We start from the raw sequence: 27,236 nt of genomic DNA on the forward strand, positions 1-27,236 counted from the left end.
GTCCCTCAAAACTAGATGAATTGCAATTTAATTGTGAGCTCCATGACTTTTAATAATTGTACTCTTTAAATAAGACACAAAAAATTACTTAAGGATTCTACTTAAGTGATTTTAGTATACTACTTGGCTTGACATTTGACACCTAAATGGTTTTTATCAAGGTTGTTTTATGTGTGAAGTTTGCTTTTGCATGGTTCAAAAGTTAGTCTGTGGCTAACATTGCCAGAAATCCTACAACATACGTTTTTTATGTTAAGTTCAACAAATGAAGCTGAATGTTCATTGCTATTTTAAAAACCAGCCTGAATAGCTACCTACATTCAAATTAAAAGCTTAAATTTAGAAGTCAGATAACAATGTTAGTACTCTTTTAACGTTAATCTGTCTATCAACTATAATAGTACAGCTCTCTATAATAGACTGTGATTTTTAATGTACTACTGTAAGTTGAAATAAATATGGGAACATAGAAGAAAGGTGACTAGAAAGGGTTGCTTAAAATGTCTAAACAGGAAAGGAAGATTCCAAAGGTTCACACTCAAATTTTGTCACTCAAGTCAGCAATCAGGTATACAGAGATTTACAAGACAGTAGCTGTAACCTTTATGTTTATGCACAGAGCATGAGGATGAAGAGATTTTGAAGCCTTGTTTTGAGATTATGATTATATGTTTCTATGAATGCTATGTTCACTGTAAAGCACAGTGGTCTCACTGGTAGGTAATTAATTTCTAATCATTACTTACTTCAGTGTAGAATCTTATTATTGGCAAGACAGTTATTATTTTATTACCATGTTGCCAGTGAAAGACATCACCTTGTACACCACTGAGTGTACCAGCTATAATCACAAATTAATTAGGCCTTCCAGTGTTAAATACAGAACAGCCACTCCTGTGAAAACATGCTCTGCCAGTCTCATTCTCCATTCCTGGTAGATCCAAGCCAGAAATGTATTTCCTGTTTTTTAGCAAGCTTGTAAGATTTCAGAATTGTTCTTTATAAGCACTGGGATGCAAACCAGACTTTCCACTCTTTCATGCCCTCATCCACTCTGCAGTCAGACGAGATTGACACTATTCAGTGTTTCTTCCCAATTTGAAAGTGAATAAACAGAAAGGAAAGGAAGATCAGGAGAACCTGTTCCTTCCTGTAATGTCCTGGTCATTTGAATGCTCACTGGAGATACCCAGTGCAATTTTCTGCTCTTTTAGTTAGAAATTCTTCTGTAGGCCCAAGGAAACTTCCAACCAAAATATTTTCAGTTTGTTCAGCCCTACAAATGAGTTTTCTTTTTGACAAATCTTGGTTTTTTGAGATGACAAAATGTTTTGAAAACTTCCTAGCTAACTGTATTAATTTCTTCCCTAAAGGAAAACAATAACATTCTTCCCAGAATTGTTGCAAAATATTTGTTTATATTTGTTTCAAAACTGAGTTGACTAAAGAGATTGTAATTTTAGCAATCTAAGTAACTTGTTTGAAAACAGATACAAGGGAAACAAATCACAAATTAAAATTTTTACTGGTTTAGCCCTGCTGGAACTACTTAAAATAGATTGTGCTCAGCAAGTAAACTGCATTTAGGGAAAAATATTTCTTTACATGGGAAGGAAGTGCATAGATGAATTAATGTATTTTCACAATATGTGGAGTTGAAGCCTAATTGTAGATTAATTTCCCTTGCATTTGTTAATTATTTTGAAGTGCTTATAATGTAACAGTTTAAGCTCAAGTGCAGAAAATATTATAGTATTTCTACTCTTGATTTATCTGAACAGGGGGAATTTGTCTCTTGTTTGTTGTCACTCTTGCGACAAATGACTGATAGACATTATCAACAGCTTCTTGATAGCTTCAATACAAAGGAAGATCTGAGGGTGAGTAACAGAATAGTGTTTCCACTTGTTTAGGTCTCTTTGACCTCCTTCTGATGTATCTGCCTTTAAGATATCCTTGTGCTTTGATGAACCAATTCAGTATTTAAATAGAATCTGTTTTTCAGAGTAGCTAATTATTGCACACATTTTCATGCGTACTTGAGTCCACTCTTACAGTGGGGCAAGGATTCTGTTACTTCTACAATGACAGCAGAGAGAATATGGATTGAAGGACTGTAATTGCTTTCAAGCCATGAACTTAGCCTCCAAGTCTGTTTTAAAGATGGTGTCAATCTAAGGTTGATTCTTTCAGGCAGCTGTGTGGGTTTTTTTTTGTTTTATTATATTTGCTTATGTTTTTCATTCATTAAATTATATATAGCAATAGCAAACATGCAGCTTGAGAAATGCACATTCAACTAACTCTCCAATTTTCTTAGCTGTGCAGCAAGTCCATTGACAGGAGGATGTGTCAGGCTTACAACATCTGTCTGCCTAGTTCAATTATGAAAGAGTTGCTGCAGAGCTCTTTCAAGGCAGCTTCTACCAGTTTTGTTCATTGATTTACTGGGTTTGTAGAGATACAGCTTTTTTGATTCCTTTTTGGAGGAGGGGGTGGATTAAAAAAAAAAAAAGTTAAGATTTCCTACCAAAAGATAGACACTAAGACTTCCACTATGTTGGACCCTGAAAAGCTTATATAGTACCATACTTGATCCACACAAAAAATCTTGAGTACTCATTTATGCACATTATTCAGCCAGTAATTATGTCCTAGTGTATTTTAGATGTCATAGTGTATTTTAGATGTTAAATTGCCATTTGGTAAACTTAAGTACTGCCCTGAAAAGAGGAGTCTCGTCATGGTGCAATTTTAGATTTCCTTAAATTTCTCATAGGTATTTATCATTGTTGTGAAGAGAGCATACCACTTGTGAGTGCCTTTACTTTGAGTGAGATGGTCATATTGAGCTTGAAAGATAGAAAATGCTGCTAAGAGGTTACCATGAATCAAGAGCACTACCTAGAAGTTGTATAGGGTAGATGATTTTTATACTAGTATTACAGCATCTGTTTTCACCTAACATAGTTGCTATCTTTATACAATTTTTAGTATATATTGTGGAACCTAGGCATTTTTTAGTGAAAAAAAATTTCTCTTTTGTTTGAGTCCTGAGTGGGTATTCCCAGAGGTTTCAAGCTTCATTTTTGTTTGATGTATCTGTAAAATACAATGTTGAGTTTATTCAGACTTTTTTTCCTTCTAGAATGTGAAAAATCTCTAGAATTAATGCTTGAATGGTATTTGATTTGACACATTTAAATTCCCCCACGCACATACCCTACTATTATGCAGAGACATATGGAAAGCAGCTGTTGCCAGTGCCATCAGCTATCAAAATAGAGGTCTTAAGAACTCAAGTCCACACAGTTTGTTATTTCCATTCATATCTCATTGAATCAACATCAGCTCCACCAGTGATTCAGTGGCAGCAGCCTGATCATCATTAATGCAGCATGCCTTCTCCCCTGAATCTTAAATAATATATTGTTTTTTCCTCTCACTTGAAAATATCAATTATCACTGAGAGCAAGACAGAAAGATGAGAGCTAGTGTGTGAGGCTGACACTGCTGTTAATCATAAGGTGATTTTATATGTCTCCATCTTGCCTCTTTATTTTTCTGCTTTAATTGCCAAGTGTAGAACTTCCTTGTATTTTGTTCTGCTTAAGATGTGTGCCTTAGGAAATGACATCAGTATAGCTAAACGAAAATTCAGAAGGCATAAATATCAGTGATAAGAACTTTTTTTAGAGTCTGAAGTAATAGCTTCAGATAGATATTGTGGCTAGTCAGGATTTAAACTTCAGTGGTAACTCCTTGAGGTTTCTATAGTTTTAACTCCTCATTTTACCCCCATTCAAAGACATGAAAGTGAGTTGGATCTTCCTGAAGCCACATTACAAGTTACAGATCTGATACAAGGTCTGTATGTAACCCAGGCCTTTGAATTGCTATCTGCTCTGCTTTTTTGCCGTGACTGCCTCTGATTATAATTAACCATCTATACTGAATGATTAGGCACTGATATCACCAGACATTTAATCTTTCTTCCAAACTAATTCTAAAGGCAATTATGTCAAGTACTTGCATGAAAGTATGTTTGCACAGCATTTGTGATATAATTAATAAAAATGTCCCCACCAAAGCGCTTCTCCAAACAAAAATTCACTCATGAAAGTACTTGCAAAAAAGGAATAAAGCTTTAATTCGTCCTATGAAATTATATTTGCATTTCTTAATTTTTTCTTTCAAACAGCCTATGCCAAAATTACTAAAGGCTGTTTCCAGCTTGTTAAACACAGAATAGCAAAATGGAGACTTTGAAGGAATGACATGTACACATTTTTAAATGACATGCATCTGAGTGATGTGTTAAACAAGTGGCTGTTTATGGAAATATTCCCTTTTTTGTAAATATATTTACCTTAAGTAATTGACGTGGTGACTGTTTTTGTTAGTTCTTTAAGAGAGGTTTCTTCTGCATAAAGCAGAAGAGAGAAAAAACATTTTATGTTTGAAAACACGCAAATGAAGTAAAAAAGAACTGACAGGGGTTTCATTGCTGAGTGGTACAACCAGGGACTATACTTCACTCACTTTTTGAAACACTGGATTTAACAAGGCAGTAATTTTAAATGCTTCCTTTTATCTTTCAATGTTATTTTTAAGATATGTTCTTTATGCTTATCACAAAATACTGTCTTCTAGTAAATATATTTTACAGCAACTTATAGAACAGAGGCACCCTTGTAGGCAGATATTTGCTGCTGTGAAAAAGCTCAAATATAATTTATGACAAAAGGTAACAGTGAAAGTTATAAATAGGAGGAGAAAGTGGGAAAGTGAATGCAAAACCCAATATATGTTAGCACAGTGCAGCTTTGACCACAGCAAGGTGGCTTTGATCGATATGTGTGGAGGTTTTTAATTAATAGATTAAAAGAAAACAAAACAGATAAGCACCTGCCAGAAAGCCTAGTTTTTATTTATTAGCAATGTACCCTATATAATGTGGCGGAATAGATGCAGAGATCTGATGAAGGAAAATATAATATTCTGTAGGTATGGGTATAAGTCTTACGAGTTCTCTGATCCCTCTCTTCCACCTAAAAGAGCCTTAGCAGGGTAAAGGTGGGTGTCGAGCCCTAACACCAAGTGCAGTTTATTCCACTGTTCTCCAATGGTCCCTGGGACACAGTCTGTGACAGAGTTCTGTAGGCATGGGGAATGCTTGTGGTGGAGAAGCTCATTTCTAACCACCATCTTTCCACTTCTGTGCAGGGACATCCACTCATGTACGGAAAGGGTGAGTGCTGGGGCAGAGGGGTAGTTCTAAAACAAGTATTTAGATGGCTTCTGGTGTAGATTAAGAAAGCGGTGTGTCGCGGGTAGAGGCGGGACACGACACGAAACCCTTATGGATCCAGAGGCTGGAACACTTTATTACATGATGTCTGCTACTTTTATACACTTTTTAGGCTACACATGTCAACTCTCCACTGGTTCCCACATACATAAATATTCTTCCATTGGCCACTAACGGTGTTATATAACTCTGCTTACTGCGCATGTCACGAAACACATTTTGCTGTGCTCAGCACATTTTACTGGAAAACCATATTGTTACAATTTCCAGGTCCGGGCGTAATTCTCCCCTGAACAAAGGTTCCTACTAGCTTTAACTCTTCCCGAATCCCCCAGGCCAGCTGGGGGAGAACCACCACAGCGGTGAAGGAAAGAAGATCTGGGAAAGGAGTTGGCCACAGGGTGGATGAGTTGCCCAGGCAGTGACAGCTCACTGTCAAACAATGCTCTTTCTTGCTGGCACTTTGGCATTCTGGATGCTCTACAAAATCTTGTTACCAAGTAACCTAGTACCTCTGCAGTGTGAAGCAAATCAATGGATGGTCAATGGCTTCAAAGTGGACTGTTGACTCAAATTAAAATACTATATAGACGTACCCTGAGAAATATAGTGAAGAGTCTGACCTGCTTTACCGAGTATTTTACATACATACAGGGAAATACGCAGGAAAATCCAAAGCCATTTTTGTTAAATTAATAGATGGTTTTCAGTCTTCCAGAAGGCCATGCTTCTCACTTAAATGCTGGTTGAAAATTTCATTGAGCTAACATTACTGCTCAAGGAAAACCAAACTGTGGTATTATGATATTATTTAATCATAGAATCATAGAATGGCTTAGGTTGGAAGGAACCTTAAAGATCACCTAGTTCCTACACCCTTGCTATGAGCAGAGACACCATCCACTAGGCCAGGTTGCTCAAAGCTCCATCCAGCCTGGCCTTGAATGCTTCCGGGGATGGGGCATCCACAACTTCTCTAGGCAACCTATTCCAGTGCCTCACCACCCTCACAGTAAAGAATGTTTTCCTAATATCTAACCTAAACCTACTCTCACTATGAAGCCATTCACCCTTGTCCTGTTGCTACATGTCCTTGTAAATAGACTCTCTCCATCTCTCTTATAGGCTCCCTTCAGGTACTGAAAGGCTGCAATTAGGTCGCTCTGAAGCCTTCTCTTTTCCAGGCTCAACAAGCCAAATTCTCTCCACCTTTCCTTGTAGGAGAGGTACTCTATTTCTCTAATCATCTTTGTGGCCTCCTCTGGACTTGTTCCAACAAGTCAGTGTGCTGGAGACTCCAGAGCTGGATGCAGTACTCTAGGTGTGGTCTCACCAGAGTGGAGTAAATGAGCAGAATCCCTTTTCCTTGACCTGCTGGCCACACTGCTTTTGATGCAACCCAGGACACGACTGGTTTTCCGGACTGCCAGTGCACCTTGCTGGGCCATGTCCAGCCTCTCATCCACCATGACCCCCAAGTCGTTTTTGGCAGGACTGCTTATCCCCCAACCTCTATTGATACCAGGGGTTGCCCCAACCCACGTGCATCACCTTGCACTTGGTCTTGTTAAACTTTATGAGATTCCCATGGGGCCACTTCTTAGGTTTGTCCAGGTCCCTCTGGATGGCATTCTGTCCTTCAGGTGTGAAGGTGTTTAAGTAGTGTGAGATACTACTAAAGCTTATACTACTATCTATTACTATCTTATTGATAGTAATAGAACTACATAGGAATATTGAGAGATGGTATTTAGAGTATGTAAAAAGACAAAATTACTTCCTTGTTGTCTCTTAAGATAGAAGGCATATGAGACATTAATTATATCTGTACTCAACCAACCAAATGTTAGTTCATTTATGATGATGGAAAAAATGTTTTTTAAATGTTAAAATCTGTTACTAAATCTACATTTTGCATCTACTATCACTAATCATTAAATTGATGACACAATTTTCTATTTTTTCTGTTAATATTAGAAATAATTAGCCTGATGTTAATGATTCAAAATTTAATGCTAGTGTCTGCATTTTCCATGTTTTAAAATTTGCTTGAAATAAAAGATATATTCTGGTTTTAGCCTAGTTACCTAGAGAAATGAAGTGCATATGATCTTCCACTCAGTCTGTCATTCTCTTAATGACTTTTGAAGAAGCTACCAAATTTCAGCTGTGGCCCGTTACTCTCAAAGGCACTAGGTTTACACCTCACAGAACCCTTGGGTTTAAGTCTTCAAATCACTGCACAGTTTCCCAACAACAGCCATTTGGCTTCTTCAGTTCAGCAGTCAGTTAGTTAGATCTCTAACAGCAGCAACAACATATATTGTGTCTGGACAACAGACAAGATAAAAATGGAATATGGAATAATTTGGTATGTTATTGTGAGATGACATGCAGCAAATATTCAAGGCATTGCCATATTGTTGGGATTATGGCACAGAGCTGCAAGAAAGGGAATTTACCTCTAATAACAAACAAACAAACAAAAAGGCAAGCAGCAGGGTTGATATTTAAGTACAAGATACAAACTTATAGAAAAATGGTCTGGAATAAATGTGTTACTTGTAGAGATACTTGTTAATCTGTAAAGCTGGTCACTTGCATTCAAACTGTATGTTATCTGCAATAAGTATTGTTTATACTCTTTAATACAGATAATTTTTTGGCAACGTGCTCAGAAAACAGGTTGTCTCTGTTATGTAATCTTCTCTGGTGGGTGGGTGTGGGGATCTCATCTGCCTTTCCCAACGCCTGCATTTGTCCCCCTTTGCAGTGATTCTCTACTGAAAGACATCTGTTGTGCAATGCCTGTCAAATACACTTGGATAAATGCACTTGAGAATATATTTTGGTGTTCAAAATTATTTGGTATTCTTTGACTGTATCTTCATCTCATCTGTGTTTCAGGCTAACTCTCTACAAGTATTGTGGGCAGAATCAATAGCAAACATTTCAAGGTCAGGTGCTGCACTGATTTTGTTAGGCGTGTTTATATCACTTGCCATATGCTCTCTGTGTTGTCAAAAGCTCCATTTTCTTACTAAAAGAATACTGGCAGTACTATACAGAATCAAGATGGCCCATTAGAATTACTTGTTGTTAGTTTTATTTCTGAAAGGAAAAACTGAAGAAAAACATGCTGAGAGGAATAGGCTTTTTATTTTTTTTGGCCAGTCTTCACGAGTGAAGATCCGGGGAAGGTCTTTACACCTTCCAGCCTGCGCATTGGATTTTTTAGGTGAGACACAGTGTGCGCGGAACTGAGCCCACCCTTTAATCCTAAGGTTCATCTGCTGGGGCCAAGCGAGCTTGGACGGTGGCAGCGAGGTCCTCAGGACGTAGATGGGTTGCCTTTTTAAGGGCTAACGAGCCCCACCTGCCCGGGAGTGGCCCTGACCGGGAATCCAACCGGGGCTTCCGCGGTGACAGTGCCGCGCCCTTAACCACTAGACCACCAGGGGCTCCAGGCTTTTTATTTATTAGTGAGTTAAATGACATAGGAGATGATAATGCTAAAAGCTTTCAAGTAGTGCTTTCTACATTCGAAGTAGCTCACATGTTGACTGTTTTTATAGATTTAGCAAATGAGGCAGAATAGTTAGGTGACCTGCACACAGCCAACCAGCTAGGATACCAGTTATGAGGTTTGGGCATCACTATTGGAGTCACTGATCTTTGCCAACTCAGTGATAAAATTGTCCTTATACTCTCTCTCTTTCCCACCAAATAATGCCACTTTTAGAATAAATCCTGAAAGTGATGAAAAACTGGCATGATTAAGGAGATATTCTGAACTCTCTGGTGTTTATAAAGTGCTTTTTTGATTTGCAAATTGTTCTCGAGATCGCGTTTGTGGAAGTGTATGGGTGGAAACCAAATGGATCTTTGACATTTATCTTATACATTGCTGTCAATCAAATGGTACATTGTATTATTTTCCTCCTTTTAAGAAGAATGGATTAAATCACTATTTGAAGCTTTCTTGGGGGAAAAAAAGAAAAGAAAAACATTCAGATGTGTATCTATGTTGAAAATAAATGAATTAATGCAATTCTGCTATTTATATAATGATTGTTTTTTTTCTCTGATTAAAATATTTTTAAAGCTCACCACTCTTTTTTAAAGCAGCAAAGATATATGACTGCTTCTTTTCCTTCTAAAGGATTTCCTGCTGCAGATTTTCACAGTATTTCGCATCCTAATACGACCAGAGATGTTTCCAAAAGACTGGACAGTGATGCGTTTGGTTGCAAACAAGTAAGGCATTTTTAATGTTAATAAAAAATATGGGTAGTATGCACAGATCATGGTAAAAATAAAGTTATATGATGTTTGTAATAAAAATTCAATATATCTTTTATAATGCTGTCTGTGATTTTTCTTTTTTTAATTTAAGATTTGAAATCTCTGGACTTCTTTTACACTACAAATTTTTATAATTTAATCTGTACCTCTTTCTGTTCTGAATTTTAATAAGCACATATAACTGGAAATTCAGAAACACTTTTACAGAATGAAGCTGCTAAGCATCAACAGCTTTGTTTTCCAAGTAGCAAATGACAAGTCTCAACAGAACTTCATTTCAAATCTGTTTATTGAAATGCTGAGCTGGTAAAGATCTGTTTGCTCTCAAGAAGAAATTATCAGCTGTAATATCATTAATGATGTTTTTGCGTGTTTGTTCATTTAGTGTTTGTCAGAAAAGTCACAAATTAAAAAACACAAATCAAGAAATAAGGTACAGCACAGACAACATTCATATAGAGCTCTAAGCATTGCCTATTAAGACTTTCAGATATAACCTGCCTTTCAGCCATTCTTTCTCCATCGGGCCTATTTTTAGAGAAACAGGTTCCCAGCATTTCTAAGAAGCAATTACAATGAATCTGAAACTATTGACTTTTACTTCACCTATATCACCACTATCCTTTTTTGCAGTCTTAGGTTTAGATCAGGTAAGCCAGCTGAACAGTCAACACAATTATAGAAACATCAATGTCAGCAGAGGAGGGAGGTTGTGTTGGGCAGACCTAGGAATCCAAAATGTAGTATTGACTTAAACTTTTATGATACATATTGCAATGCCCGATTGAAATTGGGTTTTATTCTGCGTTGTGCCTGCTGGCTCCAAGGAGAATTTAAATTCATGGTGCTCTACTGACTACTAGTAGCAATATTATTGGTACAATTAAATTTGACACTTGTGTTCATGATCTATATTTGTTATGTGTGTGTGTCGATATGCAAGCAAAACAGTATTTGTCCAAACTTTGCCATGACTTGAAAAAAAAATTTTTTTTGTTAACTTCTATTACTTCACTTTGTGTTGCTAATCTTGCAAAATTCAAATTCCAGGGGAAAAAAATTACAAATTAAAGAATTGATATGATAATTGTTTCTGTGTATGGTATTAAATAAGATATGACTGATACCAGCCTGCATCTGGTTATCGTGCTTAAGAAATAAATTGTGAAACACGGGAAAGAGGGAAAAAGCATAGGAACTTTTAGACTAAATATATAATGTAAGAAATTGTTATATATTCCAGAAACAGCTGGCTTGGCAGATAGCTTTGCAACAGCTGACATGTACAGAACTAAGATTTAGGAACGACCTTGGCACATGTTTCTTGGGTAGTAATCTTCAGATATGGTACAGATGATAATACCAAGTTCTGCAAAATGAGTATTTGTCTTCACCAATATTTTAGTTACTATCACACATCTTTTATGAATCCATGTTATATTGTTTCTGACCATCTAGACAAGGTCTATGTCCAATTCTGTCAGACAAGGAAGATAAGCAGAAGCTGTCAATAACTGCTGTTGGGAATTGGCCACAAGAAGCTAACCAGATCAGCTAACTGATCCTGGTAACACACAGTTGCATAAGCACTACTGCCAGCAAGTGGGATGTAAGCATATCTTTACCAATTCAGCTTCCAATGATTGCTTTGCTAGGCATTCATTCCTTTGTGGAGAAAGTGCTGGTTTGCTACAAAACAAGGGGTTGACCAGGTGTACTTTAATGTGTAGTAAAAACTGAAGCCTTAGTATTCCTATATTCCTTTTCTGTTCCTTTTTGAGGCAGCAGAAAGGAAAACCCACTTCTGTTCTTTCCTCAGCTGAGGAGCACTAGTTTTTCCAGAGCTGTTTCTGAGTGGGAGCTTCATCGTTTAACTCGTGTCCCCCACTGCAATGACAGTGGCTGCCTTCCTTCAGCTTCCTCAAGGTGTTCAGAAGCCCAGAGTCAGAATAGTAGCTTTGCTAGAATTGTCCCAGCACAGAATCTTTAAGTGCAAAGGAAAGAGCCTAGAGGCAGGATGCAAAATTAGGGTGCTGCCTGCCCCACAGAGAGAAATGACTGCGAGCTGTTGTTCCTGACCTTCACTTGCTTCACTTCCAATGATCTTAGACTCTTCAAGACTGTAAGCAAAACTTCCTGAACTCCTTGCTCCATTCATGTCTAGAAGAAAGAGCTAGCTAATCCATTAATAGTCTGGGTCTTTTCTAACTCCTGCTTCTCAGGAGTAAAACAATTGTCATGTTTCCCATGCCTGATGGCTGCCTTCTCACCTGCGTGGCCTTACAGCAGAGAGACTGTAGCTAACCTGCAGGCAGTGATTGTCTTGAGAGCTTCACCCATTGCTGCAGTCACATCACCAGCAGCACTGACTTTTCTCCTTCCTGTCCCTAGAGTGGTATAAAAATTCAAACTGTCTGGTATTTACAGGAAGAGAGATTTAGCCTGTCTGAGCCTAGGGAAGAAATGAGTCTTAGCAGGGATATGATCAGGTAATAAGCTTTTCCCAGGAGCGGGGGAGGAGAAATTATTATTTTTTGTCTTATTTGTATATGCAGAACTGCACTTACCTGCAAGATTTTTAGGTGTCTACAATGCCATAATTTTTACAGTATACAATATTTCCATATAGAAATATTGCTGCCCCTTGGTTTCTAGGTTGTTGGGGTTTTTTTCTCATTGCAGTGTTTTCAGAAATTCTGTAGCATCTGGTACTTGGATGCTGTCTGGGATAAAAAAAAATCGAAGCAGGAGATACTGTGAGCTCAAGAAGGCAAATCTTTAACTATTGAGAAATTAAGATGCTTCATGAAGACATGTATGATCTATAATCCTCAGTGTTCTGACGCTCAACATGAAAAAGTATTAATGGCTAGCATTTTGAAGTACCAATTGACTTCCAAAATTTGAGAAATAAAGTAACATTTAAAAAGGTAGACTTAGCACCAAAGGAGAGAAATAGATTTTTTGATTTGTGTTCTGTAATGGAAGGAGAAGAACATGCAAAAAATCCTTAATGTGTATTAGTTTCTAGCAGTCAAATAATGAGACAGAAGTAACTCTGTTTAAAGCTTCATAACCATGTACTATCTGTTGTGAGATAATCAGCATACATGCAGCAAAGCAAAATCATTACTTATGGTTATCTGATATCTCTAACCTGGATATTACTACTAAGTGACAAAATATGGTTTTATGTATACTATGGGAAATATAATTTTAATTTCTTTCATTATAGGGGTAGACTTTCTCTCTGCATCAAGTAGGTAGTAAGCTAGCTTGCTGACCCTCTAACCAAAGCTTCTACTTGTAACTGCAAAGGAGCACCATATGATATAGGAAGATGTCTGAATCAGTTGCCTAGTACCAGAGAGAAATAAAAATTTTATAATAAAATATGCCTGACTGAAATTGAAGTTTCTGGAGAAGGCCTTTGCAGTGTCCCTGTCAATTGGAAATCACCGTGTAATGGTCATTTGCTTCAGTTACCCTAAGGGTAGGAAAACAATGACTTGTCGAATACTTCAGTTGTCTGGCATCTTTTTGAGAGCATCTAGCATACTCAGCTAAACTCCAGGTATGTCATGTGTCATTATCAATTGAGAAGGCAGTTGGAGAGCAAAGGAGTTTCTATTTCTTGCTGAGCAAAGGTTTGATATTTATACATACTCTGCCTATGTATTATTGAACAAAGAACTAATTTGCTGCTGCTCTTGGTATGCAAGAAGCTTTAATTTTCAAGATCTCCGTGTAATTAACTATGTATATCCTTCAGCATTTTGATGAATGGTAGAGATGCTAGGTCATCCAATCCTCAGCTTGAATTTTATAAGCATGCAAAATGGATTTATGAATAGTAAAATAATTGATCTGTAAAATAAGGTTTACATAGTATATTGCTTATACTAAAATTCCAAATGTATATACTGAGAATTGGACATAGCAACTTTAAGCAGAGAATCCTTTTAATTATCAAATTAAGTAATGAATGAAATACATTATTATTAATATTTAAAAAGTAACTGAAATTGAATACACAGTAAAGGAAGGCATCAAATTAGCATTAGTTTCATCATTATGGCTGCTTTGAAAAATCCTATTAGCTCCCATGGAGTGGGAGTCTGAGACTCCTACAATGAACAAAAATTCTTGCTTTTATGTAATACACAGTGTTGCTCACAAAATTTTTGCTTTTATGTAATACAAAATGTTGCTAACAGCTGAACCTGACATTCAGTCTGTCATAAAAAGCATGCATATACATAGGTATGCACGTATGAATAAGTTTATAAACACATAACAATAGATACATACACTTACACATGGCTCAAGATTTATTTCATTTCTTTATGAAATGTGAAAGAAACTTTTTTCTGTTCAAACAACTCTGTGTTCAGGAAGATTCTGCTCTGGATGACTCTTTCTGTCTAGCAAAGGATGGAATGAGAAGCTCATATTATATATTTATCCCATATCAGCATGGAAAAGGAAAACTTTAGTTTTCTACTATGGGCTGCCCAGCCAAAAGCCCTGTTACCAGAGCACAGCCCAGGCAGTAAACAATTGTTGAACTTCTGGATTTTTGAAACAACTTGCAGAAAGGTTTGCTCTGAAAATTTGGTGAAAAAGCTATTCCATCAACAGTGGTCTGACCAGACCTTAGGTTAGCATCCTGCGTATGAGGGCAGAATAATTTAGCAGCTAAAGGCAGAGGTTTTTCTCCTGCAAAACTGTCAGTGATTCTGAACAAATATGTGGCAGGTGGTAAGAGAAAAAAAAGCAAGTCTTGTCACAAACTCAGTGGTTTATAGTTTGATATGCAAATGGATTTCAAATAAATGTTGTTGTTTGGAAATTGGCTGGGAAGCAACTTGGAATGCGAGTACTGTACCAGATTAGGCAGCTCTCCCTCTGGCTGCTGTCTCTGCTTTATGCATTTTTGCTTTTTTTTTTTAATAGAACTAACATTATTGATAGGAAAAGAGGAAAGAGCACCCCAAACTTAGCTTATTTTTTGTTCTACCTGATTTTAGATTATTGTAGATTCAGAATAACAGATTGTGAGTCAAAAACAATGTCTTCATCTTTCTATGTTCAGTCCAATGTTTTGAAGTTTTTTTCTACAACATATACACTCTCACATTACAGATCCACATTTTATCAACTAATCCATATTGTAGCTTTGGCTTACCAATTAAATAAAATCCAAGCTACATTCCCTATAGCAATAAATACTTGCATTGCAACTATTCTGTTATCTCAGGAAAATTCTTCAAAAAATATTCTAAATCTTGCATTTAAGAGTTCTACTTTATTTACCCTTTTGTAACAATGTCTCTTCAGTTTCACCTGCCATGGAAGGAATGTAGCAAGAAAGGAATTGTCTCAGACATAAATAGAACTCTGTAATGTAAACTTGGCAGGATGGTTATGGATCTTGTGGAATTTTCTCTTGAGTAAAATTTTTCAGGGTTTTATTATTTTGGACTTAGGTTACAACTTTATATAGCAATAGTTCTGATGAACTGGCCTTTTGTATCAGAACATCTTTCTGAAATATGCAAACTATTTCCATTTTGTGAAACATATGGGCTGTAAGTTAAATCATACACAACAGCAAGAATGACAGGGCTCTTATCCATACCTTGATTATTAGTTTTGCCTGTACTGCATTTTGCTAATGTTTTACTTTGTGTTCCGTGTTGCAACAGTGAGGGTTGTACACAGGCTGTAACTCCCCACAGGGGAAAAAGTGGGGTAACCTATACAGATGAGTGCTAAAAATGGAACACTACTTGGATAGAAAAGCTACCATTATTGAGAAAATAATATGTATGAAAATGAATCTTGAGCAATGGAATAGGAACAAATGAAACTTGAGACTCCAGCAGTGTTCTAAAAACAATCTCAGAACTGGCTGTTACAGGTGTTCAGGCACACCAAACCAGAAGGTAAAGTTTGGCAGGGACAGTAATTTTAAAGCAGACAGTCAGAAGCAAACATTTGAACTACTAATATGCCTGAATTATACATAACCATTTTTTATTTATAAATGTGAACAGTGAAAAAGTGCCAGAAGAAAAATATAATTTATCTCCTAGGTGGGTTGGCTAACATGTAATTCTTCAGTGTTGTGAAGATGAAAACTATGATAGCCTTAAAATATATATTTTGCTGTAATTAATTTTTTGTTGTTCCTGAATGCATTGCAAAAAACAGTAAAAAAAAAAAAAAAAAAGAAAAAAAGAAAAAAAGTCCAAAGTATGGAAAAGGAAACAAATTTTAGCATTGTAACAGCATACAGGTCAAGAATTGTGTTCAAAGACAAACTAGATGTATTAATAGTAGACAGATGGTAATTAAAAGAAGTGTGTAGTTATAACCTTTTTCTCAGAAGATTATTAAACAGTTGATTGTTGTAAAATGCATGAGTATAATAACAAAAAGATCATTCTGTGTTTATCTTTTTTTCTCCCACATAACCATTCACTGCTGACTACTTTCAAAAAGAATTTAATGCTTTATATGGATTTTTGGTTTGACTAAATATGTTGATAGACAAGAGTGTTGCAGAGGTTAGCTTAAGGGTTGAATAACTGAAATGAAGTATATTGAAATAATCTTTAAGAATGTTCTATTTCTGTGCATTTCTTACCAAAGTCGGTTGCTACAATGAACAAAGCTGTCATTGGCCACTGGTGTCAAGCACTGTTAAAGGATCTTGGTTGTACATATTTATTTAAGATAGATTGTTATAATTCAGGAAGGTGTCAATATAGGGCAATGTATGACTGTTTACAACATAGAGCATAGAGATCTTTAGAAGTAGATCTTTCTCTCAGAGCCCATACAGTTTTGCATTTATCTGTTGCCACTAAAAAGACTCTGTCCCTAGAGCTGTGGACAAATTGAATTCTGAGTACTGGTGATTGCCAGATACTTTATATTTATAATCTATATGCACACATTTTCAGTACAAACAAAGCTGAAAGCAAATACAACTATATGTATTGATGCTATTAGGACAAAGTGTATATTAAGTCTGATATCAGCATTATTTGCAGAACAAAATTTATTATTTGTCTTTATCAATTATATTCTTCTATATAGAATTCTGTTTTCACACAAAAACACACTTTGATTATCTTTTTCTTGCTGTGTATATTCTCTGTCAATAGGTGCTATTAGTAATCAGATATTTGTTTATGTTGAAAATGTGGTATTTAATGCTGTCAGACATGCTAAGTCGTTTCTTTATTGGAAAATTGTCTGGCTTTGAGTATTAAATATTAATTTCTACTTATTGAAAACTCCTGTATTTTCCATTCTTTTCTTCCCAGTGTGATCATTACTACAGTCTTGTACCTTTCGGATGCCCTTCGTAAAAACTTCTTAAATGAAAACTTTGATTACAAGGTAAAGTAAATGAGAGATATGGTAGCTGCTACATCATCCTGTGACTTGGTGGTTATTTAACTTACCTCCAATATCTAAACAGCTTAAACATGTACTAAATCAGCAATTTCAAGTGCTCAGAGATTAAGTTTTTTCTTAAATACACAATTGTCTTAAAAATCATGAGTGCTGTGAGGTATTTTAGTTTCTTCTTATTTTTCATTTTGTTATTTCAGCCTCCATGTTAGACTACTTATTCAGGATTTTTGCATAGCAATTGTTTTGATCATTAAACCAAATTTAGTTATTTGTCTACAATTTTTGTGTTATTACAGAAAGAAAAATATTTCATTTTTAATCAATGCAAATTTATCAAAAATGTAGATTTGCATTCTGTAATTTCTCTCAAGAACAATTATCATGTTGCATAATTAAAATTAGAAAATTATGACACTTCATGGTGAATGTAGTTAAAGATGTTAGTGAGTGCCTCATATAGTGAGATATGGCACCCATGATAAACTGAATTAGGGATTATGCTTTTAGGATTCAGATGAGAAGATCTAGGAATGTATCTGTAAAGACCCATTCCCATGGAAACCTGAATGAATATTCTGCCCAACCAAGAAACATTAGTCCAATTGCTGCATTGTAAAAAGAACAGAGTTTCCTTCCTAGAGAAGACAGTGAGCTCCTGTTGACTTGCAGCGGGGTTATGGATGCTACTCTGAAAATCCAGACTCATGTTGGATAGATTGGCAGGAATGCAGATTTATCTATTTGACACAACTGGCCACGAGGAACCCTGTTCTTTATGAAGTTCCACAAGTTCAGAGACTCATGCCCATAAAAGAACTGACTGTATACAAGGCATCTCTGTTGCTTAAACTTGCTTACCAATGTTATTACTGCCTGCAGAACTGCAGTGCCTGGAATAGGGTACCCCCTACACTTCTTTCTTCCTCCTATCATGGAGCATCTACAATTGGGTTATAATGATTAGTATTTTACTTTAATTTTGTCTCTAAATCCTAACTAGAACATTCAACTGCTAATTCATAAAGCATATGCACAAAACACCTTTATATTTACAATATGTTAGGAAAACCTCGCATTGGTTTTGTCCAGTAAAGGCTGCGGCAAGTGAGACTTGCAAATAGTATTATAAAATATGATGGACAGAGAATGTCAGTTCTGTTATGTGATAGTTTTGAGGTGTCAGAATTTTTTGGTTTTTGGGCTTAACATCATAGTAGTTTCATATTTAAATATACCAAATTTAAAAGGTATGGTTTTCTGACTTGAAGGGATGAAAAACCCCAATCTGTAACTCTGAAACCTTTACCTTTAAGAGATTTGGGATATATAAAATAGATGCATTTCTGCTGAACATTTTGGGGTTGGTGAAAAGCAGTTTTGGATGTGAAGAAATCTAGTCAAAACCAGTTAGAGTAATTTATTAGTTGACACTAAAACAAGTGTTATGATTTGAAAATTTGCATCTTGAATTATCACAAATTGTGGTACTGAGAAAAGGAAATAACCAAATGCCATATATTTATTGTAGATATGGGATTCCTACTTTTTTCTTGCTGTCATTTTTATAAACCAGTTATGTCTGCAACTGGAGATGTTCACACCTTCCAAGAAGAAAAAGGTTTTAGAGAAGTAAGTATTGCTGTCAGCTTTTAGAAAATTGTCATAGACCAAAAACTTTTCAAAATGTAAGACATGAGAGGTTGCAAAAGGGCCCACCAAAAAGGTAATGTAATAGTACGTCCATTGACTGGAATGAGAGTTGGTTCTCACCCTTTCTGTAGGTCTTCAGAGCTGATAGCCTTCATGCCAGTGCCTGAATTGATTCAGATACTGTGAGCAAAACAGCCATGTTGTAGCAGTGCCAGCACTCATTGCCAGTTCACGCATAAGTCAACTCACACTTGTTCAGGTGTTTCTGCCAGGCGCTGCACTGTTGTCTGTATGAATTAATCATATTTCGTTAAGCTAGAGCAAAACTATTTGTTCTTATAGAGACAACTAAAACATGTCACTGCAAAAAATAGCTTTTGCTTCACAGCTGTGTTACTGATGTATAGCATAGCATTTTGAAAATATTTCAAATAAACATGGGTTTAGGAATCAGCTTTTAGCCAGGTACAATGAAAAGAGAAAAAAATGGAAGAAATCATCACTTTTAAAGTATTTTTTTATGGACTACAATTGACACATTTCTTTTAGCAATGTCACAGAATGGCATATGAGGTTGATTTTCTTGAATTATCTTTCACTGTTTTCCTTCATTTTATAATACATTGCAGATATGGTGACATGCGGGTAACAATGGGATGTGAAATCTTCAGTATGTGGCAAAATTTAGGTAAGTAATTAAACACATCATTGGGAGCTCATAAAATGAAGAACAATGATTATTTCCTCACCTATTAAACACAATTCCCAGTGATAGAGGAGTTGTTGATAATTATGTTCACATGAAGTCTTGATTCAAGTTTATGAAAAAGCTTGTCATCTTCTTTATAGTGAAACTCAGCTTCCTAAGCCTTGGTACTGTATCTGAACTATCCCTATTTCTTCACAGAGAACTGAAAGAATACCATCAGAGAAAATTAAGAAAGAAAGTACTACTCTTTTTGGGCAGAATTATTATGCCTTGAAATATATTTATGTTTTTAATTTTAGTCCTGTTGCCAAACAATTTAAGGAAAAGACATCTATCTTATTTCTGAAGCTCTCCTGAGATGCTGGATTTGCATCAAGTCTTCTCTGAAGCCCTAGTTGCACTAAAATATAAAGGAGTAAACAAGTCAGTGACTAATGTATAAATGATACATTGGACAACATAGAAAAAATACTTGCTTGGATATAAACTTAGGAGCATTTTTATATTTTTAAGCAGTAACTGTGCAAACTGTTTGTAAGTATGAGCATCAGAGAAATGCAATTGAATGTTGTTTGGGAAAAAATCAAAAGTGAGTGGAAGATTTGGACACTATATTTATCATTTTTATATTTCAATTATTCAATAGCTCATTTCATTAAAGGGCTTATTAAAGCTATGGCAACTATCATCTGTGGTTTCTGAGATACTGTCATCCCAATTCTATAAATCTTTTCCCCAGCAAGATATGTAGTTGTTAAAAAGTGGTCTTTCTGATGAGCCTGTGCTAGAGAGACATGTTCAAAATAAGAAATATTTGCTTATTGATATCTTGTTAGCATTTGATATGTAGCGTATTTTACCTATTTACAGTATTTAGTATTGCTTACTCACTCTAAGGCATCCCTCTGAATTATATGGATACATGATGGGTATTTCTAAACTGGTATATTTAGGATCCACTCCTGGGTCCCATCTCCTTTCTGCATGTGCACCTGCATGCATCATCTGTTCACTCACATTGTTTTCTGCTGAACAGAAACATGACATTCAGGCAAATGATACCCTTCAATAGGGGTGAGTTTTGTGGGGTACAGTATGGAGCTTATCTGTAATGTGTCCAAGTAAATACTATAGTCAGGATATTTATTATGATTGGTGTTATGCTAGTCAGCATTTTACAGTTCTTGTAGCAGTAAGAGTCATTGAAAGCCTTGATCCTAGTACAGCCACCTTGCTTTCTTATGGATATCCATCCTAGGATATTTCCAAAAAAGGGAATTCTTGTTTTCCTTTGCACAAACACAGACACTGAACAGAGCAGCAAGCTCTCCCTGGAATATCAAGAGGTAGAATGGATGTAAATTAATTCCCAGCTTGGAAAATCAATGCATCCTGATTCATAATCACTCTATTTTGAAGATATCAGAAATCTTACTTGTGGAAAAATGAAACTGAATTGCCAGTCTTTACTGTATGCCATTTCTAGCTTTTCTGATAAGAACTTAGTTTTCTGTTAAGCAGAACATGGTGAGATAACGGAAGATGTTTAGCACTGATTTTAAAAGTACTTGTTTTGAGAACAGCTGAGTCATATCTTCCATTTCCTGCATTTGAAACACATATTTCCATTTCTATACTCCCAAAATTAGAGGTAGATAAAAATCAAAAAGTACTTGCCTCTTTTTGATGAGCACAGAATATCAGACAGTTGACCATTTAGTAAACACAAGGATGTAGAGCTTAGGAACCAAACCATTACTGTGAAATATAAATGAAATGCCCAGAGAGTGCTTTGTCTGTCTTTGTTCTCCTTCTGGAGGACTAACTTGGGATACAGCTAACCCACTGTCACTTCTGAACTCAGTATTGCATAATAAAATCTGATAAATTATTTTGGTCTTATATTCTTGTATTGTCTACTTTCACTAAGCCCAAAAGCTTTCACTTTTTGGGCTTAAGAAATAGCCCTCGCTGTAATGGGCATGAGATTTTAAAAAAACTATAGACATTTAGAGTGCTATTTTTTCATTCTTCAGATAGTATTTGCGTTGCTTGATAATTCACAGAACACTCAATCCACATCCAAGTTCATGTTCATTTTCATTTTAGGGGAACACAAGCTTCACTTTATTCCAGCATTGATTGGCCCCTTCCTGGAAGTGACCTTGATCCCTCAGCCAGACCTGAGGAATGTAATGATTCCCATTTTCCATGACATGATGGACTGGGAGCAAAGGCGAAGTGGCAACTTTAAACAGGTACTTTGTGTGAAGCTGTTTTTAAAACAGAACTGAAATTCAAGCACTTCAGAGAGTCCTGGGGACTTGAACCTGGAGTTCCATTGGTGGTTCAGGGTGGAGAAGGTAATCACAACTATACCTGTTGGAGAGGGATTACAAGGGTTTGCCTTTCTACTCTCTGCAGGACTAGTAAGATTCTCCAGTTAATACTATCATGTTAGTAATGTAAGATGAGGGATAAAATCCATGGCCTACTGAAGTGAAGAACAAAACTTGAGTTATTTTCAACAGGGCAGTTGTGGTGGTTTTTCACTTCTGCTTTACAGTATTACAGACTAATGGTCAGATAGGATTCACCTAGCTTCCCTTTCAGTTAGTATGAGAGAAGATCAGATAGTCTTCCTGAGGAATGTCCTTCTGTAAGGATCCAAGTATTCTTGTTGCTCAAACACTTTCTTAATGGGCTTGGAAGGAACGACCAAGTGTGCCATCTGCTCCTGCAGCTCCCACTCAGTTCTTTCAGATTTCCTCAAACCATTTTTCAGTGCCCTCCTTCCTGCTGCTTCAAAATGAAGGAAGCAGAAGTATTTTAATTACTCCCAGGCAATCATAACGCTTTGGGTGGGAGCTGCATCTAAAACAAAAAACAAACTATTAAGAAAGAAGGAGTGCATGCAATGTAGATAGGTAGCTTTTAATTTTCAATATATAAGTTTATCCTTAAAAATTACCATAGGAATGTTACTAAGAAGTGAGAAGGTAAAAAAATCCTCTTGTTCTGCTCCTCTATGTTTTCACCTTAGGTTTAAGTGTAAATTGTATTAGATTTATTCTCTTAAGAATATATCATGACAACAGCTTGGTTTCTCCTCTAGATTTGTGGTGGTTAATATATTATTGATAAAAAGGAGGTTTGAAATATTAACACACAGTGTATCATCACCTCTATATTTTTTTATAATCGATACACTTAAAAATATTCATTGAGGGAGTCATTAGCCACCAGATATTTACTGTAAGATTCTTTGGTAGCTAATATGTAAATCTAGCAAGTTTGATCTCTAACCAAATACACTGGCAGATAAGGAGGGTTGGGAAAGTAAGTCTGAGCTCCCAAGTATTCTGAACAGTACAGACATTTATAAATATTAATTTATGAAGAATGGGGTGCAGGTCAGAAAAGATGATATTTTTGCTTAAATATAAAAAAATAGCTTGTGTTTACAGCCCTGCGATGAGAATTCAGGCAATTTATTTGGGCTGTGTGCTTTTCCTCTGACTCCATAAATAGATAGCTGCCTTAGCAGCAGCAAATGCTACTCAGCCTGTAGTTTTAAAGTCATGTTGCTCAATTTAAATTAGCTCCCTCCCACAAAAAAAAAAAAATCACTGAAAAAAAAAAAGAAAGCCTCACAAACCTTGGGAATGATAACAGCTTCAAAGAGATGAAGTGACTTATCACATGATTGACCAATAATCCTAAAATATGCATTTAGCAAAGTCCCTTACATAAAACCAGATCTTCTCTCCACTTTCTCTAATCTCATTAAAGGAAAAAGAAGCTGTTTACACCACACTTATATGTTGCAGGTGGAAGCAAAGCTGATTGACAAACTGGACAGCCTAATGTCAGAAGGTAAAGGTGACGAAACCTACCGAGAGCTCTTCAACAGTATGTGAGTAATGTGTTTATCTTACACTAATTCCTTGAGTTCAGTTGGTTGTATCAGATGCTGATGTCACTGTAGAGAAGTAATGCTAAAAACAGTTGTGAATCTCATTTTTTTCCTTTTTTTTCTTTATTGTTAAAATCTGAAGAATAAAACATTACATGGTGTTGTATAGCATCTGTAAAGTCTGGCAGTACTTCTTGCATACAGCTATAATTGGGAAAGGCTAAATCTGTTATATCACAGAACATTACCTACTAATTTTAAATCAGAAAAGCAAGAAATGCTTCATAATTGCATAGTGTGCAGGTAGAGCTTAGATAGAGCATTTTGAAAACTGGGCATGAGAATTGAACAAAAAGCATTTATTGCTAGAAACTTTTACTCCTCTCAGTAATGTCACTTGTTGATTTCTTCTTTGCTGTAAACAATTTTGTTTATTCTGATAAGATTTTTTTATACATTACTGGTTAGTTTTTAGTATATTTTAACAAATGGCATGTCACTTCAATGTAATAGAAAAAGCTAATGATAATGTTGAAGTCCCTGAAGTTGCCCATGAGTTATCCCAGTGACTGAAATAAATGATTGTCACAGAGTACAGGTACAAAATAACTAACTGAACTCTGTCTCTATTGTTCTTTAGAACTCAATTCCACCAAAGTGCAAGATTTCACTTATTTCTGGTGTGTTTATTTTAGTAGGAGATGTATTTCATCTTCAGGATTCTAAGCTGCTGTGTTTTCTTCAGCACTATTAAATACATGATTTTTTTTGTTTATATGGTTTCTTAACCATTGCTTCTTCTTTAAGTATTATTTTTGGCTTTCTTGTCTTTGCTTAAAGAACATTCAGGTCTCGGTGTCTGTGAATAGCAAACACCTTATAATCTATAATTTTACTGAGTTGAAAAAAAGAGAGTTCCTAAAAATTTAACATGTACAGAAGCAAAAGTGGGTAGAGAGATTAGGCAGAATATTATGAAATTGAGTGAATAATGGCAAACAACAGTACAGTATGCTGAAGTAGAACTTTCTCATAATTATTCATGACTTTTTCATAATATGAGTGAAGGTAATAAAAGGTATGTTGATTTCATTATTTTAGTAAAACAGTATTCTAGCTGCAAAATTAAGTCATTAAGGAAAAAGCTTTAATTATAAAATAAAGTCTAAATGCATTCTCTTGTGCAAAACACATCAGTGAAATAACTTATCACTGAAATAACTTAAAATCTGTAAGAAAGTATATTAGTATGAAATATAATTTATATTTTTTATGGTTTTGAGTTAGATTTAAACTGGTTGATGTTAAACTAGATACAGTGAAAAATGTTGAGAGCCTTTTATAAATCTAAATGCTGAAGACATAGTCATAGTAATTTAAATTGCAAAATGTCTCACAGCATCAGTATACTTGTTTCTGTCATGGTATAGCAGAAGTTAAAACTAAACTCTTTGAAAAATTTCAGAATAACTGCTCAAGTTCGCTCCCAGCTTACAAAAACAGTAGTATTTATCATTAGTTTTTTATTAAGTTGGATTAACTCCTCAAGAGAGCTTGTAGAAGATACTAATCTAAAATGAAGGATGGCAGTGTTCTAGGGTATGTGAAGGAAAGTTATGAAAATCAGATGGACAGTTTAGGGAGCTGAATGCAAGAGACGGGGTCATCCTGAGATTTTTCTTGTTGGGCTTCTTTTATTTCTTCCATGGGTAATTTAATCTAAGCAATATTAGAGTGGACTGTGAAATAGTAATACAGTTTTGCAGCAAGCAGTGGTTTTTATTCTTTAATGAGAGCAAATGCTACAATATTACCTATCTTCCTGAAAATTAGGCATGGTTACCTTTGATAGGTACAGCTGGGAGCCAAGGGCATGCACATACCTACTTTAGATACAGTCTGTTAACTACTGTGGGTGTCATGCTTTCAAGTTTTGTTGTACTTTCTGTTTATTTTGTCTGAATTGGAAAATTAATTTAAATTGCTCAACTCCCATATTAATTGGGTGGTTTTTTTTCCCCTGGAAACAATTACTGCATTTCTCCTGTGTTGTTCATCCCTCTTAGTGCTTTGTAGAACATAATAACATCTTGCCTATGCTTTGGGACCTGTAAGAACAGAGATTCAATTCTACCTAGATATAGCCATGAGGAACCCAAGGGGTATATTTGACTAGCTTTTTCATTCTGAGTGTTTGTTCTGTGCGTTCTGGTGGAAGATGTGTGGGGGAGAGAGGGAGGCATGCATCAGAAGACAAGCCATAAATTTGTTCAGCTGACGACATTGAAGTCAGTTTGAATAAGTACTTTGAAGGTACCTACACAACCCATTGTTAGAAATTGAATGTTTATAATGAATATGCCAATAAATATTTAAAGAAAATGCATAAGTCAAATGCAGATGAAAACAACCTGTTTTAAAAGTCATACTTCTGCTGTTTCTCTGGAAGAACTATAGGTTATTATTTTGATGAATTTAGGTTGAAATGTTCCTTTTTAACACAGGGTTGAAAGGAAATAGAAAAGAAAAATCAGCGCAGTAATCAAGGCTTAATAATGTAACAGGCTCTACTCTTATTTCTTGTTAGATGCAAAAACTTGTTTGTAAGGAACATAAGGTGTTCAAAAGTGAATTAAGGTAGCTGTGTAATCTGTATGAAAAACAGAGATGCCGGCTTAGTGCTTCAGCCTTTTCTGGTTAAGGATGGCCTTGCCATCTGTCTGCTAGCAATGATACATAGCCAGTCTCTGAATGTGAGGTAAAGACATCTGATTCCCATCTAAAGAGAAGAAGTGCATTTAAGAACCATATTAGAATGAAAATCAGTATTTCCTCCTCACTTCCAGTAGAGCACAGCTTCATTTAGGTCAAATTTGTTTGGAAGAACTGCATCTGTGACATCCCCAGGTATGTAAGAAGCTGAACAGAGCTGGAGTGTATAGCTAGTGCAGTTGGCATGTAGGAGTTACTGGGCACCATTATATGTTTGGTGAAATTTGGACGTAGGAGTTTTATGGGACTGAGCATGCTCAGTGTAGATGAAGGTCAGTGGAGCTGACAGCTTGCCCACTGCATACAGAAGGCTCGGAGATGCCATTAACAACTTTCTAAAAGCTCTAAGTATATGGATGAGGCAATTTTTGGAGGCTCTTAAATAAACCATACCTGAGGGCATTTTCAGAGAGACTGTTGAAATATTTCCATGGATGTGTCATCCGTTTGAGCTCCTGCACCAAAGCTTAAAAGTAACACAGCTCTGTAGATAAATATTTCCATGCTCATTCTTAGAGAGAAAATGTGGGAAATTCATGCCGAAATGATTAATATTTGATAAACTCAAGCAGTGAAAATCAGAAGCCTGTAACAGAATTATATTAAGAATAATAAACAAATTATATTAAGTGTAGTTTTAGTGACAGCTCCACTTACAACAGCATTTTGAAATCTTTTCATTTCAATGTGTAATCTGTGTTTGCATCAGTGTAAGAACTCAACACAACAGCTTTTAATAATCTTAGGATTATTAAGCTAATTATTTAAGCTAATGGAATTGTACATGTACATGATAGTATGTTCTCAGAAAGAAATACTGAGTGAAGAGGGGGAATCACCTTATTGAAATCCCTCCCCTATTCCTAAATTTCATGCATACTGAAATATTAGAGAAGAGAGGACCTTTTAAAAAAAGTTGAGGTCGCACTGAGAAGGTATATTGAGCTAATAAATATACTTTTCTAGGAACATCTTTAAATTTCCCCTTTTTTGATGTATCAACATGAAATGAATATATAAATTTTATGAAAGAGTTGTGTTAAGTCTTTGGGATATTAATATATTATGAAAATTAGGTACTTGATATATTTTAACCTTATGCAGCTAATATGAAAATCATTTGTTTTGTCAATGCTTCCTGG

At 35.7% G+C, this 27,236-nt stretch overlaps 1 protein-coding gene across 4 annotated transcripts in view; it reads left to right on the forward strand.

The window, feature by feature from the left end:
• DOCK4 (dedicator of cytokinesis 4) overlaps positions 1 to 27,236 on the forward strand; it is a 241,377-nt gene that overhangs the window by 175,470 nt on the left and 38,671 nt on the right. For all 4 annotated transcript variants that reach the window (XM_050324050.1, XM_050324052.1, XM_050324051.1 and 1 more), the window contains exons 26-32: positions 1,782 to 1,880; positions 9,474 to 9,568; positions 16,954 to 17,029; positions 18,576 to 18,676; positions 19,327 to 19,385; positions 21,516 to 21,664; positions 23,237 to 23,322. In XM_050324050.1, the coding sequence (XP_050180007.1) occupies positions 1,782 to 1,880; positions 9,474 to 9,568; positions 16,954 to 17,029; positions 18,576 to 18,676; positions 19,327 to 19,385; positions 21,516 to 21,664; positions 23,237 to 23,322 (665 nt within the window). The remainder of the gene's footprint in view (positions 1 to 1,781; positions 1,881 to 9,473; positions 9,569 to 16,953; positions 17,030 to 18,575; positions 18,677 to 19,326; positions 19,386 to 21,515; positions 21,665 to 23,236; positions 23,323 to 27,236) is intronic.

This window comes from Myiozetetes cayanensis, unplaced genomic scaffold (genome assembly GCF_022539395.1).
Source record: "Myiozetetes cayanensis isolate MyiCay16 unplaced genomic scaffold, myiCay2020 scf3, whole genome shotgun sequence".
Lineage (NCBI taxonomy): Eukaryota > Metazoa > Chordata > Aves > Passeriformes > Tyrannidae > Myiozetetes > Myiozetetes cayanensis.